Source organism: Erpetoichthys calabaricus, chromosome 11 (genome assembly GCF_900747795.2).
Source record: "Erpetoichthys calabaricus chromosome 11, fErpCal1.3, whole genome shotgun sequence".
Classification (NCBI taxonomy): Eukaryota; Metazoa; Chordata; class Cladistia; order Polypteriformes; family Polypteridae; genus Erpetoichthys; species Erpetoichthys calabaricus.
This window is the reverse complement of record NC_041404.2, coordinates 147,298,030-147,317,264: the sequence shown is the minus strand read 5'-3', so window position 1 is coordinate 147,317,264 and position 19,235 is coordinate 147,298,030. Positions and strand designations below refer to the sequence as shown.

At 40.9% G+C, this 19,235-nt stretch overlaps 1 protein-coding gene across 2 annotated transcripts in view; it reads right to left on the bottom strand.

Annotated features, from left to right (window-relative positions):
* Positions 1-1,176: 1,176 nt before the first annotated feature.
* Positions 1,177-19,235, bottom strand: part of adcy9 (adenylate cyclase 9) — a 117,038-nt gene continuing 98,979 nt past the window's right edge. For both annotated transcript variants that reach the window (XM_051933395.1, XM_051933394.1), the window contains 3 exons: positions 15,579-15,738; positions 9,352-9,488; positions 1,177-3,090 (listed from right to left, as the gene is read on the bottom strand). In XM_051933395.1, the coding sequence (XP_051789355.1) occupies positions 1,905-3,090; positions 9,352-9,488; positions 15,579-15,738 (1,483 nt within the window). In that variant the 3' untranslated portion in view covers positions 1,177-1,904. The remainder of the gene's footprint in view (positions 3,091-9,351; positions 9,489-15,578; positions 15,739-19,235) is intronic.

Genomic DNA, 19,235 nt, shown 5'->3' with positions numbered 1-19,235 from the left:
ATCAGACCAGCTTCATCATTTTCAAAACAGGGCCGCACTGCATTATTAAACATTTTTTAAGGAATTACAACTCAATAGTCAATATCTTAAAAAGATACTTAGGATACCAGGCAATCATTTTTCTAGCAAACCTGAAATGGCGCCCTTGGCTGCACCCTCATCTTCTGTTGGACTGGCTGCTTAAATTAAGCAGAGGATTGGGCTGGGCTGGGCGGCACACCTTGGACCCTCCATAAGCTTCAGTCACGTGGGACGGCCTCCTCAAAACAAAACAGTCACATGCCAGTAAAGTCACATTTGCATATTCCAAAAGAGTCTCGATTTCAATTGTTTAACAGATGCCAATTATCAGCTGACTTTCAGAGGAGTCAGAGGAGAAACAAAAGTTAAAAGCATGATGGGAATCCGCGTCATTAACTTAAATGGACATACTTTATAACAACAACAAAAATAAAAACAAACCTTTCTGGTTAAGCATGAATAGGGAACTGATTAGCAGACGAGCCCATTTAGCATGTCTGGGTAAACATGAATTCATTATTATACACCAAGAAGTAAAACATATACTTTATTTTCTATTTGTAATAAAGAAATAATTTGATTTATATAAAAAAAAAACAACATTCCCCCACACATTAGAAATTCCGCAGGTGATCTCAGCCTGTCTGTCGAGCTGGTGTGCCCATGCTTTATTGCTACGATGTGCGGGACGGAGGACTGGGGAGTATTGTTTGGCATGCAGAGTGAGTGGCCTGGCACAACGTCTGCCAATAGTGACTGTGCAATGCAGAGTGCCTTTCCTCATTAGCCAATAACAAAATCATAATGTGCTGGTGACAGGTAAATGGCATTCCGGGTTTCTGGATGTAAGTGCCATATTTATTTATAATTATTGATGTGTCGGCCGAGCCCTATGGTCTCAAACTGAAACCCAAGCCCCAGTCCGGGACGAGGTTACTTGATGTCACGCTGACATGATCAGCACTATTTGGGGGGGGGGGTGTCACATAGGCATAGCACAGACGTACTGCCATTTGCTGGAACATTTGAAATAAAAAAACGAAATGTCATTTGAGAGGATGATTACAAACGGTAATTACACACAGAACGGTGCCTTTTGTCAGTTATGATTTCAGATCAGTGCTCTGTTTTCTTACGCCTGCCCCCAATATCCCAGTTTTTGTCGTATAGCGCTGCATGGCCAATGTGCCCGTGGCACCATTCCATGGCATTGGACGCAACTACCGCCATTTCACATCGCTGGCATTATTTGTAAACACCACTGCTGGATTCTTAAGAGAGACTGAGACAGAAAGATTTAAAAATAAGAATATTGCATTAGCAAAAGCTATAGTGTTTCTCACATAAATAACCACAGCTTCCCCCAGAGTCTGTTGTGTGTTTTTGTTTTTTGTCTTTTTTTGTAAAAGCCATGCTATACATTTTGCTTGTTTCTCCATTTTACAAGTCTGTCATTCAAGCAAAGATGACACCTAGAAATATTTCTGAAGGCACTTAATTAATACACAGCCTCAAAACAACATTAAATAAGAAAAAAAAACAAAACAAACTCCAAATGACAACACTAAAAAGGTGAAAACAGGGGACGCGGCAGACAGTTTGAATAATGTATCAAGCCCCTGAAGTCTCGAAAAAGAACTGTGATCCACACAGTGTATTTGGCCTCCATTCTTCTCCGCTATGAAAAATACGACCTAATTGGATGAACATATAAAAAAAAAAAAAACTAAATAAACACGGGACGAAGAAGAAGAAGTAGAGAAGTTCCTTCTCTTTCAGGGGGTATTTTAAGTTGCTGTCAGGACAATTCTTGATGAATGAAACCAAGGCAACATTGTTTATTGTGTTATTATTTTCCATTCTCACGGCAAAGGTGAGCGACATCATAGACTTGTGGCTCCTTGGAGTCTCGTCAGTTCATCGGGTTCCTCTTCTTCTAATGTACTTTGTTCAGCACAGGGACGGAAAGGCAGGAGTGGCTTGTGGACGTTCCCTGGGCTGCTTTGTTGAGATACGTGTGGCAGGTCTTTGCCGTCTGGCTTCCCAGTAATGACTGCAGGTGGACGTGGCTGAGGTGTCTGCTCCAAGCAATGTGCAACAACAGCGGGGACCATTTCTGCAATCTCATCGGTTGGGGAGCGGCCGATGCTGCCATCTACCTGGACGCGGATTTCAGGAGAAACGGAGAGCTGGTGGTGTGGTACCATGCCATTGTCCATGCTCTTTGGAAACAAGTAGGTTTTCATTTGGCCTTTACCTTTTACGTTAACCGTGCCTCGATAATCAAACTCGTAGCCCATTTCGCTAAGCACACGGAAGCTTTCTTCACTGACCTGAATGCGACATTCAACTCCAGTAGTGTCCATGCGACTGGCAATGTTGACCGTATCTCCCCAGATGTCATAGAGCAACTTTGTTGTGCCGATCACCCCTGCAGTCAGGGGTCCGTGATTAAAGCCAATGCGGAGCTTGAAGTTAAACCACAGCATATCTTTGTTGAAGTCATCCACAACTTGCATCATCTCTTTGGCGAACTCAAAGAGGACGTGGAGGTGGCCGTGCGGATGGGCCGAGTCTTGGCACTGTGAAGGATTGAGACCGGATGCTGCCATGTATGTGGCACCGATGGTTTTGATTTTCTCAATATTGCTGTATTGTTGCTTGCTGAGCAACTCGTCAAAGTCTCCAATCAGTTCATTAAGCACACGGTAGCACTCTTTGCCACCTTCGTAGTTCTCCTCGTAAAACTCGCTAAAGTTGACAATGCTGGCAAAGATGACACCGACGTTATCGTGGTTTTTAGAGTAGCTTTGTGTCACCTTCAGCTGCTCAGCAACGTGATAAGGGATGATGTTACGCAGCAGCCAGTCAGCCTGGTCTCTCATGTTCTGGATTTTACTGCGATGCATATCCGCCTCCACATTACCGTGATAGTGCAGCCGATAGCTCACCTCAAACTCTCTGTTTAAGAACCAAACCAGAAGGAGAAGGAGGAGAAATGCCAGAATGACCTCCTGGCCAATATCTTTGTGGAGCTCTGATTCAAATACAGAGCTCTTGTCTGGGCATCTGTTAAAAATTAAAAAAAAAAAAACAAAAATTAAAAATAAGAAAATACAGAATCGCACAGGTGGTCTTCTTCCACTAACATCAGCTATGAAGAAACAGCTTAATTTAACAGACCAACTAGACTGACATTGGTATTTGCTAAGCAGTGTAATCTTATTTTCCTTAGAAAATGGAATTTCACAACAACAGAACACACTTTTAAAAATTAAACCAATAAAGAAGAACATCTAATAAACTAAAAATGCTCCTAATAACAGGTCTGTCCATTTAATTACATATCCACATTGGGAAGTCAAGCAAAATGACACCTTTTATTGGCTAACTAAAAAGATTACAATATGCAAGCTTTTGGAGACAACTCAGGCGAGATGCATATTGCACATTGTAATCTTTATAGTTAGCCAAAAATGGCTTTGTTAAATGGTGCGACTCAAACCACCTACAAGTGAACACCAGCAAAACCAAGGAGCTGGTGGTGGATTTTAGGAGGACCAGGCCTCTCATGGACCCCGTGATCATCAGAGGTGACTGTGTGCAGAGGGTGCAGACCTGTAAATACCTGGGAGTGCAGCTGGATGATAAACTGGACTGGACTGCCAATACTGATGCTCTGTGTAAGAAAGGACAGAGCCGGTTATACTTCCTTAGAAGGCTGGCGTCCTTCAACATCTGCAATAAGATGCTGCAGAAGTTCTATCAGACGGTTGTGGCGAGCGCCCTCTTCTACACGGTGGTGTGCTGGGGAGGCAGCATAAAGAAGAGGGACGCCTCACGCCTGGACAAACTGGTGAGGAAGGCAGGCTCTATTGTTGGCATGGAGCTGGACAGTTTGACATCCGTGGCAGAGCGACGGGCGCTGAGCAGACTCCTGTCAATCATGGAGAATCCACTGCATCCACTGAACAGGATCATCTCCAGACAGAGGAGCAGCTTCAGCGACAGACTGCTGTCACCGTCCTGCTCCACTGACAGACTGAGGAGATCGTTCCTCACCCACACTATGCGACTCTTCAATTCCACCCTGGGGGGTAAACATTAACATTATACAAAGTTATTGACTGTTATACCTGCCTCGTACTCTCCATCTTGCACTTTTTAACTTGCACTGTATTGTTATCACTCTTTAATTAATATTGTTTTTTATCAATATGCTGCTGCTGGAGTATGTGAATTTCCCCTTGGGATTAATAAAGTATCTATCTATCTATCTATCTATCTATCTATAAGGTGTCATTTTGCTTGACTTCTCACTACATTCATAATGGCTAACACGGTACAACACCCTAGTACTATATCCACATTGGGAAAGACATTTGCCAACAAAAATATTTTTTAGAAAGGTATTCTTCTTATTATTTATTTATTTTTCTGTAGCGAGTGTAGGGAGCAGGTTGAGGAGACCCTGGAGAGGTGGAGATATGAGAGGAGAGGAATGAAGGTCAGTAGGAACAAACAGAATACATGCGTATAAATGAGAGGGAGGTCAGTGGAATGGTGAGGATGAGGGAGTAGAGTTGGCGAAGGTGGATGAGTTTAAATACTTGGGATCAACAGTGCATTGGGTATGACGAGGATGGACAGGATTAGAAATGAGGACATTAGAGGGTCAGCTCAAGTTGGACGGTTGAGAGACAAAGTCAGAGAGGCGAGATTGCGTTGGTTTGGACATGTGCAGAGGAGAGATGCTGGGTATATTGGGAAAAATATGCTAAGGATAGAGCTGCCAGGCTAGAGGAAAAGAGGAAGACCTAAACAAAGGTTTATGGATGTGGAGAGAGAGGACATGCAGGTGATGGGTGTAACAGAGCAAGATGGAGAGGACAGAAGGATATGGAAGAAGATGACCCGCTGTGGCAACCCCTAACGGGAGTAGCCGAAAAAAGAAGGTTTTTCTTTTGAATCATTACAAAACAAATCAAATTCATAATATCAATATCATTGTAAGAAAAAGTGTTTAACACCAATTTACTATAAGCATATAGATCCTGTTCTGTTAACACCAATCCACTGTAACTCAAATGATAAAATATAAACAACAATTAAATCCCAACAACTCCCTGGGCAGCACTGGCAACATTCACACATAAAACATTCAGAGTAGCTAAAACGGTGAGCCCTAAAAGTACCACAAAGCCAATTACCAAATATATATATATATATATATATATATATATATATATATATATATATATATATATATATACACTAGTCATTTAGCCTGTTACAATAACGGGCGCTAGAACAGTAGTGCATAAACATTAGTAGGAACAGTCTATATTAAATGGCAAGGGACTTTGAACTCATTCTTTTTGTTGGTCGTATTTTTCTTTGTCTTTCAGCCTTTCTTTTCTTGATGTTTACTTGCTGAGCTGACCGTTCTTCGTGGGCTGCCGCCGTGTATTGTGTGTCTTTAATTTTCTGTGACAGTAATACTGTGTTGTACGTCCGCTGGCTTGTACGTCTGTAATATACCTTTAATTTTCTCTGGCGGTAATACAGGTGTGCGCATCGGTAATATGCCTTTAATCTCCTCTGACAGTAATACTGGCTTGTATGTGGCTGTAATATGCGTCAGTGTATTGTGTACCTTTAATTCCCTCTCGCAGTAATACTGGTTTGTATTTCCGTAAAACGCCTCTAACTTTCTCTGACAGTGATATCACGCATCGCACCGTGCCCCACGCATGTGCACTTCACCAGAAGACACACACACATGGACACCTGGACGCACAAAGGGATTTTATTAAAGAGGATATTTGTTTTTGCTACAAGAAAGCAAACTGGCAACCCACAGTGAATTTCGTCTGAGCGAATCGAGTGCGATCGTCAAGGTGGGATTCCTGTGTGATCACCACAGAGTCAGATGTATCAAGCACAATCGTCAGGTCTGGGATTGGCCATGATCCGACTGGGATCACCAGAATTATGGATGGGGTTTCGTTTGGTGGTCGGCCGCGATCCCCCTACGATGCTGCTGCTGTGAATCAAGTGTGATCGTCGGACCAGTTAGTATGGGGGGTTGAGTATTTTCCAGACTCCTTTTGTCGTCACAAACGTATCGGAAACATGGGAAGCGCAGCTCAATACTCGACAACTATCTTGGCTTGGAAAAAGTTTTTAAGCCTTTCCTCCGTGCCACATAAACTCCACTGTAAAGCAACAGAGTAGGCAAAATATTATTTTAAACTTATAGAACATGCTTAAGTTTAGAATGCAGTTTCACGTGGTAAATGCATATATAGCTTTGACTTGAAAATTAATGTGACATGGGAATTAACTTGAAAATTTCTGGCATAGCATAACATGGAAGGAAGGATGATTTTATTATAATGAATGGGGAGATAAAGCAAGTACAGTAAAACCTTGAATTGCGAGTAACTTGGTTTGCGAGTGTTTTGCAAGATGAGCTAAAATTTTTAATAAATTTTAACTTGATAAACAAGCGAGGTCTTGCAATACGAGTAGTATTGCCTGTATTGTCTGTCTGCCAAGCGTCACCTGGGGATTGTGGGTAATCGTCTCCCATTCTCTTTCTCAGTCGGCGTGCCTCACTCATATAGTCAACATCCATATGAGTGTATACGGTTTACTATAGCATGGTGACCATGTGTGGGTGCTGTGACATGTGAGTCTCTGTCATGCACCCCAAAACACGAGGCTGAGCCTCAGTACTTTAGCAAAACCATCTTTATTCAGTGTGAAACAGGAACAGGACGGTTATTTATTGTAGCGGGATCTGCCACTCTCCTATACACAGACACAGCAATCAGGCCGGGTCGTGACCAGGTTAGTGGCCAAGTAATATTGTGCCCTTGCATTAATAAAGATCACCCATTGACGGTAGGTGCTTTTAGCTTGACCGCAATCTTTTCTGATTCACTTTTACAGCGAACTGCTGAAGCGCTGGGAGCCTGCGGTTGCTTCAGGACGCTCTTCCGCATGTCATCCCGTTAGGGGGGAATCCCAAAAGAGTTTAGAAACCTTACAGTGCGTAAAGTATTTTTTTTTTTTAATTTTGTGTCCAAGTGTAGCGACTCTTCAGGCAAAACCAACTGTTATTGGAGAGGTTTCCTTGTTAAAGTCTCAAAAAAAGAAAAAGATTCCAGTGAGCCAGCAGATAGCAGGGATTCTGTTAGTTAGAGTGAAAGTCGTCCGACACAATAACCCTCCTCTCTCTCGTCTCCCTCACACCAGCCACGATTCTTTTCAAAGGTAAAGTGCCCGTTAATTTGTTTTACGTATTTTTACTTTATATTTTGTATTAATCATTTTTATATGAATATTTGTGGGTTGTGTTCTTATGGGGAAATTCGCTTTGATATACGAGTGATTTGGATTACAAGCACGTTTCTGGAATGAATTATGATTGCAAACCGAGGCACCACTGTATCATGATTAAACGTTCTGATTCCATCTTGCCTGAAGAAAAGGGGCCTTAGTTGCCTTGAAAGTTTTGCATATTGTAATCTTTTTAGTTAGCCAATAAAAGGTGTCACTTAGCTTGACGTCTCACTACATTCATAATGGCTAAGACGTTCAACTAGGGAATCCATCCATCCATGAAACTGCTGTAATTCCTGGGAAAACGGGAACGGCCAAGCAAGCATATATAGCTTGTAAAAGTGTAAAAATTGATCAAGAAATAACAGAGTTATTGTTGAAAATAATTAAGTGGCACGGTTTTTTGGCCCACGGTGTAGTGTGTTGCTCATTAATTCAGTCAACAACAGACCAGCAGCAGTCAGTCTCCCAGCCCCCACTAAGACTGAACACAGTGGACTGGGAGGTGTCTGCACTCTGCAGCTCACGAATGCCGGGACGGGAGCAGAGTTCATTGACGTCTGTGCTGTTGACAGCTTTGAACAGCAACTTGAAATTGCAATGCGTCAGTCTGTTGCATCCGCATTATCTGTGCCAAGAAACTTGCCATCACAGAATGATGACAAGAAACTGGTTGCATCAGTAAAAGCTGAAATGGCGGTGTTTCAGAGCAATGGCAAGTGCGGGCGTTGTTTTGAACAAGTGTATCAGTATCTGATGACTGTGCTGTCTACTTCATGGAGGCAGAGCGTGCTTTCTCAGCAGCTGGCGTACTCTGCACGAACGTGCGCTCTCGCCTGGACGACTGCATGCTCAACACGTTGTGCTTTCTACGCTCTTATTAATGCAACTAACTAGATACATGTACTTATATGACAGCATGAACTACTTGTAGTTAAGGTTAGTCTTTTATTGGTGTCAACATATCGCAGTAGTTTTATTAAAAATAAAAGAAGCAGCAGAAGCCAACACATTACACCGATTTTAAAAACCCTACACTGGCTGCCGGTTAGATTCAGAATTGATTTTAAGATACTCCTCTTAACCTATAAGGCACTAAATGGTCTAGCCCCTGCCTACTTGAGTGTCTTGCTCCATCGTCACAATCCCCCTCGTGTTCTTAGATCCGCAGATCAGCTGCTCCTAACCGTTCCCAAGACACGTTTTAAAGTTCGTGGTGAAAGGGCTTTTTCCGTCTATGCACCCAGGCTCTGGAACTCCTTACCTTTAGTGGTTAGGCAAGCCGCTTCAGTCACCACATTCAAATCACACCTAAAAACGCACTTCTTCACATTGGCTTTTAATTCTTAACCTGTCTTATTTCCACTTGCTTTTTGCTATTTCTCTGTTTTATTGGGTCCCCTGACCTGTTTTTAGTGTCTCTGTTTTAATTCTCTCTTAATGTTTGTTTTTAATATTTTGCTTTTAGTCTTGCTTGTTTTAACTGTACAGCGCTTCGGTCAGTTGTAATGCTGTGTTTCTAAGCGCTTAACAAATAAAAATGGTATGGTATGGTATGGTAAGTGTCTGTCGTTCTAAAACTGTTCACATGTGAGATGCCCGTGCACTGTGTCATTCCCGGGAATGACACACGGGATTCCTGAATTCCTGGGAATGGATTCCCTAGGTACAACACCCTAGTACTGCTGTTGGCTTAAATTCTTTAGATTAGCCTTATTTTTAAAAAGTTTATTGTATTTTATTTACTTCCAATTTGTATAATTGGTAATTCTATACTGAAATGTTCAATGACTTAACACAAAACCCTACTGATAACACTTGTACATGATGCCTACCACCCACTGCCAATGTTGTGTCACCTCATACAATAATGCCACCTTGGATTTCTAATGAGACTGCATGTTTTTTTTTAATTTTTAAACACTGTGAAATTAGAGATCAAAATCTGTACCCCACAACAGTCACAGACAACATACTTACAATGAGGTATAAAGAAGTATAAGCAGCACAATCCCCACAACTGTGCCGATAGAGGATCTCATCCAAGAGCTGAGTTGGCAGAAGTTACAGTACTGGATAATTGCGATGATGAGAGCACAGCACAGGAATACTGTGAACTAAGAACACAATAAAAAGTATTAAAATCAGCTACTGCATTCGAATACTAAAGTCAGGGTTACACTTCACTTCTGAACACACTCAGTAACAGGCTCACCGTGTGAGGACCACCACAACCAACGTGCAGCAGTTTCCGATTTACTGCACACTCCATCTTTAAGCTGCGACTTTTTTCTGTAAGCAGTTTCCTCCCATGTTTTGCAAATCTTTTTCATTTTCAAAAATACAGAGTGTCACGCACGTGTGCATGGGAGAGAGCTTGAGGGCTCGAGTGAATGTGATTACCCGCCAAACCAGGGCTTGCCTCTGTTCTCTGATCCTTTCTCTCTTTCTTCCTCTGCAGAGCAGCTGACTGACAAACATACCATCACTGACTTCATCTCCAGTGTGTTATGGTGTATAAAATCTACATCTTACTCTGTATTATATTTTGCTCAGTCCCAACAAGATGAATTCAGATGTAGGAGGCATTATAATAAAAAAGGCATATCCTCTTCCCTTACACCTCACTTATTTATAACAGTTGTTCACAGCTTAGTGCTAATTTGGTTCACAGCCTGGGAAAGACGGACATGGCAATGTTTTAGGCAACATCAAAAAACTTTATTATCTGGGGAAAGATAGATTAAAGAGTTTGAGCAAAATTCATCCATCATATTGACAGCCAGCCAATCAGGTGCATGCAACATTCATGTGTTGTGAAACCACGGCATGAAACGTTATAATAAATATGCCTCATTCGAAAGCAAAGTCAAAAGAAGAAGAAGAGAAACAGCGACGACGGAAGAGCGACGTCAGAGAATAAAATAAAGACACATGTGAACAGTTTTCATCCGATCGTCAGTTAACAGCATTTTCATGAATATTGATTGCTAAATCAAACGCCGCCCTGGGACTTTCATCCTTGACATCACTGATTCCTTTCAGTAAGCTTTTGTTAAGACAATTTTATCCAGACTTTACTATCGATCTTATTTTCTATTGCTCATTATTGTTCTTTAATAAATAGTAACTTGTTTTCATCTTTCTATGCTTTGTCTTAATGTCTAGAGTGACTGAAGTAATAAGGTAGATTTCTTTGAGCAGCTGGAGATTTTGCCATTAGCTCTGTGCTGCGGGGTTTTAAGGCTGAGAGTGTGACCTCCACTTAATAGTAGGGACAGTACAAGAAGAAGGTATTCTTGGCTGATAAATGGCCTATAGTCAAGGATGCGGAGTCTTTGTATGTTTTAATATTTTTCTTGGGAGACCAAAAGTAATATTTAGGTCTGAGATCTATTTAAAACATCGTACAGTGGAACCTCGGTTCACGAACGTCTCGGTACACGTACAAATCGGTTTACGACCAAAAAGTTCGCCAAACTTTTGCCTCGGTTCACGACCACACACTCGGTATACGAACAAGCCCTTTCGGTTTGTACATCTTCAGTCTCTCCCTGTGCATTTCCTGTGCAGCGAGCAAGAGAGAGAGCGAGAGAGTGCGACACACACACACACAGGCAGCGCGAGAGACAGGCAGCCCAAGTGAGAGACAGAGACAGACACACACACAGGCAGCGTGAGAGAGACAGATGCGCACACACACAGGAGCACGCTAGAGAGACACACACACACAGGCGCTCCAGACTCGCAAAAGAGAGACACACGCGCACACACACAGGCGCGTGAGCGAGAGAGAGAGAGAGAGGGAGGGAGGGAGAGAGGGATGCATAAGGTAGAGAAGGCTTGTTTTTGTTTTCACTTCTGTTTACAGCGATCGGTTCGTAGCCTGCATTGTTGCAATGTTACTTTTCTTGGTGGTTTATTAAATTACGGATTTTTCAAATGTTCATTTTTTTCCCTGTGTTTAAAACTCATTAAAAAAAAAAGTGTTTTTCGCCAGCGGTTGGTAGCACTATAGCACAAACTATTGCAGTGTTAGTTTTCTCTGTTGTTCAAGGTTTTCTCAGTGTTATTCAATGTTTTTACATTTAGTTTACTATTACGCTGTGTATTCTATGGTATAATTAACTATATTTGTGCTTAAAAACTAAAATATATATATATTTACATACAGTTTGTACAGTCTGGAACGGATTAATTGTATTTACATACAGTCCTATGGGGGAAATTGCTTCGGTTCACAACCAAATCGGTTTACGACCAGAGTTTTGGAACGAATTATGGTCGTGAACCGAGGTTCCACACTGTATGTTGTTCGTGCTGATAATAAATAAGTCTCTTGATGTGCTGAGAGATTGACAAGTTGTGTTATTCTTATAGCACTTGTGTGGTTTTATGTGCTAAAAGTTAGCCAACTGTGTGTGTGTCATTCGTAGGGCACTGCTGTGAATAGGGTCTGAGTGTGTGTTATTATTTAGGGTGCGGGAGTAGACCAATCCAATAACGAACTCGACAAGTGTGAAGGGTAAATAGACGATAACACAAGTGTCTGCCCACCTGGACCCACCTCTTCCTGTTGTTACTCTTCATAAACCACCATTTCACTTCCACCCTCAGTTCTGTTTTGGACTCCGGTCTGTAAAGATGTGTTATACTTTTGTCTTGCATAACTTTAAAGTATATACAGTTACCAAGATCAGTGGCATAGCTACGGGGTGGTCTGCCCCAGGTGGCACATTTTTGGGGGCAACATTATTGGCCAAAAGGCTCATTACAATTCGTGTGTAAGCAGCAGGGTTCGGAAAAATATCACTCATGAATGAAAAAAGTAAAATTCTCTGATTTTTATCCACAAATGCTTCAAAAATAATTTTCAGACTGTCCTTCTGTGATGGCATCAGACACAGCAGTTGAAATGTATGAGGCAAATAACAAAAATCAACATAAACATTACACCGATAATAATGTCTAGGAAGATAAACAACTAATTTACAATTTATAATTTCGTTTTGTTATCAATCCGAATGCGTTCTTGTTCTGGATCTGGTTTTCGCCGCATAATTATATTAAACTAATAATTAGAACACGGCTTATCAGTGCATCTATACTATATTCTTGTCTAGCTGATGCTTATAAGTAATTATATGTGAAAAATCATTGCTCTAAATATGAATACATCTATGCAAAATTTATCTTAATTTTTCTCTGTACGTCATTTTAACTTTCTATTAAATAGGTTAACATATTCAGATATGTTGGAGGGCAGCACATTGAAGCACCACCCGCCCCGAGCGGCATGAACTCCAGCTACGCCACTGACCAAGATGATACCCCCAAACCTTTTTTTGTGTTTTTGTCTCCTTATTACAGCAGACAATGAAAAGATTAATTAAACTCTTAGAAATTTGCTACAGTAAAGCAGTTTATTAATTCGAGTATCTATATGACTTCCCATAGCAAAAACTAAAAGTGATAACCTTTTTGAATGCAAAAGCAAAATGTCAGGTCGATCACAAAAATGCTAACCCTGATGTAGTATTAATTATTGGCATTCTAAGCCTGTTCTACAAGTGCGAGACAAATCAAGGATTTAAATTTACAAAGAACAAACCAGCACAAAAAAAACTAATCCTAAAAATGGAGTACTGGAGTTGTCGGTTAAAGAACTTAACAGTCCACACCAGACATGTCAAGAGTCAAGTGTTCAATTAGACGTAACAGACATTTTGCATAACCAAACACACCATCTGCATTATTTGTCCTTTGAAAGTAAAGAACTTATTTGTATTATGAACAGCAAATAAATTATTAAAGTATTATATGTAGGAAGTAAAAATGAATACACGATAGAGGGGTACTGAAAATAGAAAGTCCATCTTATGAGAAGGATTTAGTACCGTATATAGTCACGTATAAGTCGGATCTTGAAACCCGAAAAATCGATCATAAAAATCAGACCCCAACTTATACAAAAATGCGACACTTAATTATATTATTATTTATTTTTTTTTTACATCATCTTGCCTCCACCGATCTCTCATCAGTTTCTCTGACACATCAAATTTTGTTGTAGCAGCGCAGTTACCAATTTCTTTCGCTACTTCAGCGATGCTTAATTTAAAACCAGCTTCATATTTTCTTCTGATCGAACGCTCCATCGTAGATAAGGGATGCTCTTACAATAAAGGTGTATGAGGGTGTGAGATACAAAAAACACAAAACAGTGCAAACGTCGCTTCAGAACAGTTTGGGTATCACCGTGTGGTCACATAGGCACAATAGAGAGTGAGAGGTTAGGAGCACACGCTGATACAGAGCATTGCCACAGCCACATTGAAGAAAAAGGCCGTATGCTCAGTGGTTACCCTCTCAGGTCGGCGTTAGCATATCATAATCTCTTTGACCAATAGCGTGAGTTTTTTACATTCGACTTATGCGACCGACATTATAAAATACCAGAAATTATACTGTAAAATCAAGTCCCGACTTATCCGCGAGTGTATACGGTAGTTGTAGTGGACTATACACTATCGAAGGCTAACAGACTGTCAGGTTATACAGCGCCTTGATGTGTGCAGTACAAGTCACAGGAGGTTCTGCTCAAGCTTTATAACACACTGGTGAGGCCTCATCTGGAGTACTGGGTGCAGTTTTGATCTACATAAAGGACATAACAGCGCTAGAGAAGGTCCAGAGAAGAGCGACAAGGCTGATTCAGGGCTACAGGGGATGAGTTATGAGGAAAGATTAAAAGAGCTGAGCCTTTAGAGTTTAAGCAAAAGAAGATTACGAGGAGACCTGAATGAAGTGTTTAAAATTATGAAGGGAATTAGTCCAGTGGAATGAAACTGTGACTTTAAAATGAGTTTAACAAGAACACAGGGACACAGTAGGAAACTTGTAAGGGTAAATTTTGTACAAATGTTAGGACATTTTTCTTCACATACAGGAATAAGTGACGGAGTAGTGTAGACAGTAGGACTGTAGGGACCTTCAAAACTTAAGTTCTTCTTCTTCTTCCGCCATGCAAAGCGCTTTTTGTTCTGACCAAATAACTCAATTTTTGTCTCATCAGTCCAAAGCACTTTGTTCCAAAATGAATCTGGCTTGTCTTAATGAGCATTGGCATACAACAAGCGACTCTGTTTGTGGTGTGAGTGCAGAAAGGGCTTCTTTCTCATCACCCTGCCATACAGATGTTCTTTGTGCAAATTGCGCTGAACTGTAGAACGATGTACAGATACACCATCTGCAGCCAGATGTTCTTGCAGGTGTTTGGAGGTGATCTGTGGGTTGTCTGTCACCATTCTCACAATCCTGCTCATATGCCGCTCCTCTATTTTTCTTGGCCTGCCAGACCTGCTGGGTTTAACAGCAACTGTGCCTGTGGCCTTCCATTTCCTGATTCCACTCCTTACATTTGAAACTGACAGTTTAAACCTCTGAGATAGCTTTGTGTAGCCTTCCCCTAAACCAGGAGACTCAACAATCGTTGTTTTCAGATCTTTGGAGAGTTGCTTTGAGGATCCCATGCTGTCTGTCACTCTTCAGAGGAGAGTCAAAGAGAAGGAAGCCCAACTTGTAATTGACCACCTTAAATACCTTTATATCTCATGATGGACACACCTGTCTATGAAGTTCAAGGTGTATCGAGCTCATCCAACCAGTGTGGTGTTATAAGTAATCAGCATTGAGCAGTGACAGGCATTCAAATCAGCACAATGACAAGGGGACCCACATTTGTGCACAGCCAGTTTTTCACATTTGATTTAATTTCATACGACTAAATACTGCTTCACTAAAAATCTTTGTTCGGAAAACACCGCAGTACTCCTAGGAAATGAAAGACGTACCACTGTTATCTTTTTTGTTTCAAGGAGAGTCAATTATTATGCAGGCTGAGAGGGGTTCACAAACTTTCATATGACTATATGAGGCAAATTTGGGATCTCCAATTGACCTAACCTGCATATCTTTAAGATGTGGGAGGAAAACTGGAGTTCGAAAAGTAAAGTACACACAAATGCTGGAAGAACATGCAAACTCCATACAGACGGTCATAGGATTAGACACCCAGGACGTTGGTTCAATGAAGCAGGAGTGCTAACCTTTGTGTTGTGCTGTCAACTCTCAACAGGGCATAGTGAATACTGGAAATACTGGGAACACCTGTATATCAAAGAAGACACTTCCAGTCTTTTACTTACTTGTGATCCGTTATTAAACTCACAGGTAATGTGAGAAAAAACAGAAAGTGCTGGGAGAGAGATCAGAATGGCACCAATAAAATGTCGAGGGATCCAGCCAGCAATAAACTGTAGAAGGTGTTTGGTGCAGCCCATTACGTCTTCCAGATAAAAGGCCATTCTGAGGAAATAATGAGCAGATTAAGGATACATTTCTCATTGTCATTACAAGCATCTACATAATACAACATTGAGAAGAAAAACAGCAGAACTGTACTAGTCAAGGATATTTTAACATAATACTAATAATTCTTTGCATTTATATAGCGCTTTTCTCACTACTCAAAGCGCTCAGCAATTGCAGGTTAAGGGCCTTGCTTAAGGACCCAACAAGAGCAGAGTCCCTATTGGCATTTACGGGATTCGAACTGGCAACCTACCGACTGCCAGTGCAGATCCCTAGCCTCATATACTGTAAGATTCAAATATTCAGCATTTTCAATGGTTTAAAATAAATTAATGATGGTTACTAAAAGAGACTCATGAAATGCTTTATTTGTCAGTTCTTAAAACTTAAAAAAAAGACAAGTTAAGCACAGGCTAATCTTGATGCCAGTTAACAAAAGAACATTCACAGGTGTTAGAATAAAATACAACTTGAACCCTAATGAAATAAAGTACTGTTACATGTTAAATAATTATGGCATTATAAAAAAAGCATTTGATAGGAAATAAAAATACTAAAAAGAACAGATCTACTTTGGCAGGAACTGTTCAAGTACTGGCTGTGCTACCCATCTAAGATGGGTTGAAATCTAAGTAATTAATGCAGACCTCAGCATTAACATTTTCAGCACACCATGCAATGCACACGCATCTCTGTTTTATGCCACTTGTTATGGGATTTGTAAAAGCACTGTTAATGTTTGTCATGCACCCTCTGTTGGAAAGACAAATGCAATGCATTTTATTTACTAAAAATGTTTGTGATGCACCATCTTTTGGAATGACAGAGACATAGCAACCAGATGGACACATAGACACGTATTGTTTTATTAAGGTGGATTAATACTGGCTGGCAAGAGTCAGTAGATGGTACAAGGCTGGCAAAACTTTCAAAGAGAGAGAACTACAGTTGCAGGGACAGAATGCCTTTCAGTGGCAGTGAGTAAGAAAACTGTATAGTAGCCTGTGAATTAAAATATTTGGGCACACCATAGTTTGGTCCTAATTTGGGATCCTGAGATGGTTTGTCATGTGGTGGGTGCGGTAACACGCTCTATCAGTGCATGCATGCTCCCAACCTAAGCCAGTAAGTACAGTTTTCGGATCTGGCATCTCCGCAGCCCAGAGCTTCTAACACTGGAGCTCCTACTAGCGGGAGGTAACTTACTTGACAGTACTGTGCATTACTTGAACCCTCTAACCCTCCCACAATCTTAATCTTAAATATATTATAAAAAAGGGCGGAGCTCTGGAGGTCTAGACCTAGACTCTATTGGTGCCCATTGGAGTCAACTCCACTCACTTGAACTGGCCATTGGAGAAAACTCCACCTACTTGGAGCTCCAGGGTGTCTGCACAGATATGTCTGCTTTGGGAGTTTCACCTAATAAGAGGGGAGGGCCAATTTGTCTATCAGAGAAAGAGTTTTGCCACACAGGACTGAAAAGAGGTGAGAAAAACTGCCAAAGTGCTAGTTAACTATAATGCCCATTTAAGAAGGCAGGAAGCATAAGAGATGCGTCTCTTCTAAGAGAACGAAGGCCTCTGGGATGCAGAGACTCCTGCGGCCAGCAGAGGGAGCTCTATCCTAGAGTTTAGAAAATAAAAGCGGCTGAATTTCAAGCATAATTATTACAAAGTAACAAACACATGTACCAGCATCGTCCTTGTTTATAGTTTTGTTTCAATAATTGTAATCTAAATATGTTATGAGATGATACAGAAGAGAAACTTCTGCACACTTCTTAAATATAAGGGTACATTCATATCGGATGAATACTGCATTCTTTGGTATGATTCAGTTGGCTTTTTGACAACGAATGTAAAGTTAGCCATCTCCAAGAGTACCAGTTGTGCTTGAAAGTTTGTGAATCCTTTAGAATTTTCTATATTTCTCCATAAATATGACCTAAAACATCATCAGATTTTCACTCAAGTCCTAAAAGTAGATAAAGAGAAACCAGTTAAACAAATGAGACAAAAATAGTATACTTGGTCATTTATTTATTAAGGAAAATGATCGAATATTACATATTTGTGAGTGACAAAAGTATGTGAACCTCTAGGATTAGCAGTTAGTTTGAAGGTGAACTTAGAGTCAGGTGTTTTCAGTCAATGGGATGACAATCAGATGTGAGTGGGCACCCTGTGTTATTTAAAGAACAGGGATCTATCAAAGTCTGTTCTACACAACACATGTTTGTGGAAGTGTATCATGGCACGAACAAAGGAGATTTCTGAGGACCTCAAAAAAAGAGTTGTTGATGCTCATCAGGCTGGAAAAGGTTACAAAACCATCTCTAAAGAGTTTGGACTCCACCAATCCACAGTCAGACAGATTGTGTACCAATGGAGGAAATTCAAGACCATTGTTACCCTCCCCAGGAGTGGTCGACCCACAAAGATCACTCCAAGAGCAAAGCATGTAATAGTCGGCGAGGTCACAAAGGACCCCAGGGTAACTTCTAAGCAACTGAAGGCCTCTCTCTCATTGGCTAATGTTCATGTTCATGAGTCCACCATTAGAAGAACACTGAACAACAATGGTGTGCATGGCACAGTTGCATGGAGAAAGCCACTGCTCTCCAAAAAAAACATTGCTGCTCGTTTGCAGTTTGCTAAAGATCACGTGGACAAACCAGAAGGCTACTGGAAGAATGTTTTGTGGATGGATGAGACCAAAATAGAACTTTTTGGTTTAAATGAAAAGTGTTATGTTTGGAGAAAGGAAAACACTGCATTCCAGCATAAGAACCTTATCCCATCTGTGAAACATGGTGGTGGTAGTATCATGGTTTGGGCCTGTTTTGCTGCATCTGGGTCAGGACGGCTTGCCTTCATTGATGGAACAATGAATTCTGAATTATGTCAGAGATTTCTAAAGGAAAATGTCAGGACATCTGTCCATGAACTGAATCTGACGAGAAGGTGGGTCATGCAGCAAGACAACGACCCTAAGCACACAAGTCGTTCTACCAAAGAATGGTTAAAGAAGAATAAAGTTAATGTTTTGGAATGGCCAAGTCAAAGTCCTGACCTTAATCCAATCGAAATGTTGTGGAAGGACCTGAAGCGATCAGTTAATGTGAGGAAACCCACCAACATCCCAGAGTTGAAGCTGTTCTGTACGGAGGAATGGGCTCAAATTCCTCCAAGCTGGTGTGCAGGACTGATCAACAGTTACCGGAAACGTTTAGTTGGAGTTATTGCTGCAAAGGGGGGGTCACACCAGATACTGAAAGCAAAGGTTCACATACTTTTGCCAGTCACAAATATGTAATATTCAATGATTTTCCTTGATAAATAAATGACCAAGTATAATATTTTTGTCTCATTTGTTTAACTGGCTTCTCTTTATCTACTTTTAGGACTTGAGTGAAAATCTGATGATGTTTTAGGTCATATTTATGGAGAAATATAGAAAATTCTAAAGGGTTCACAAACTTTCAAGCA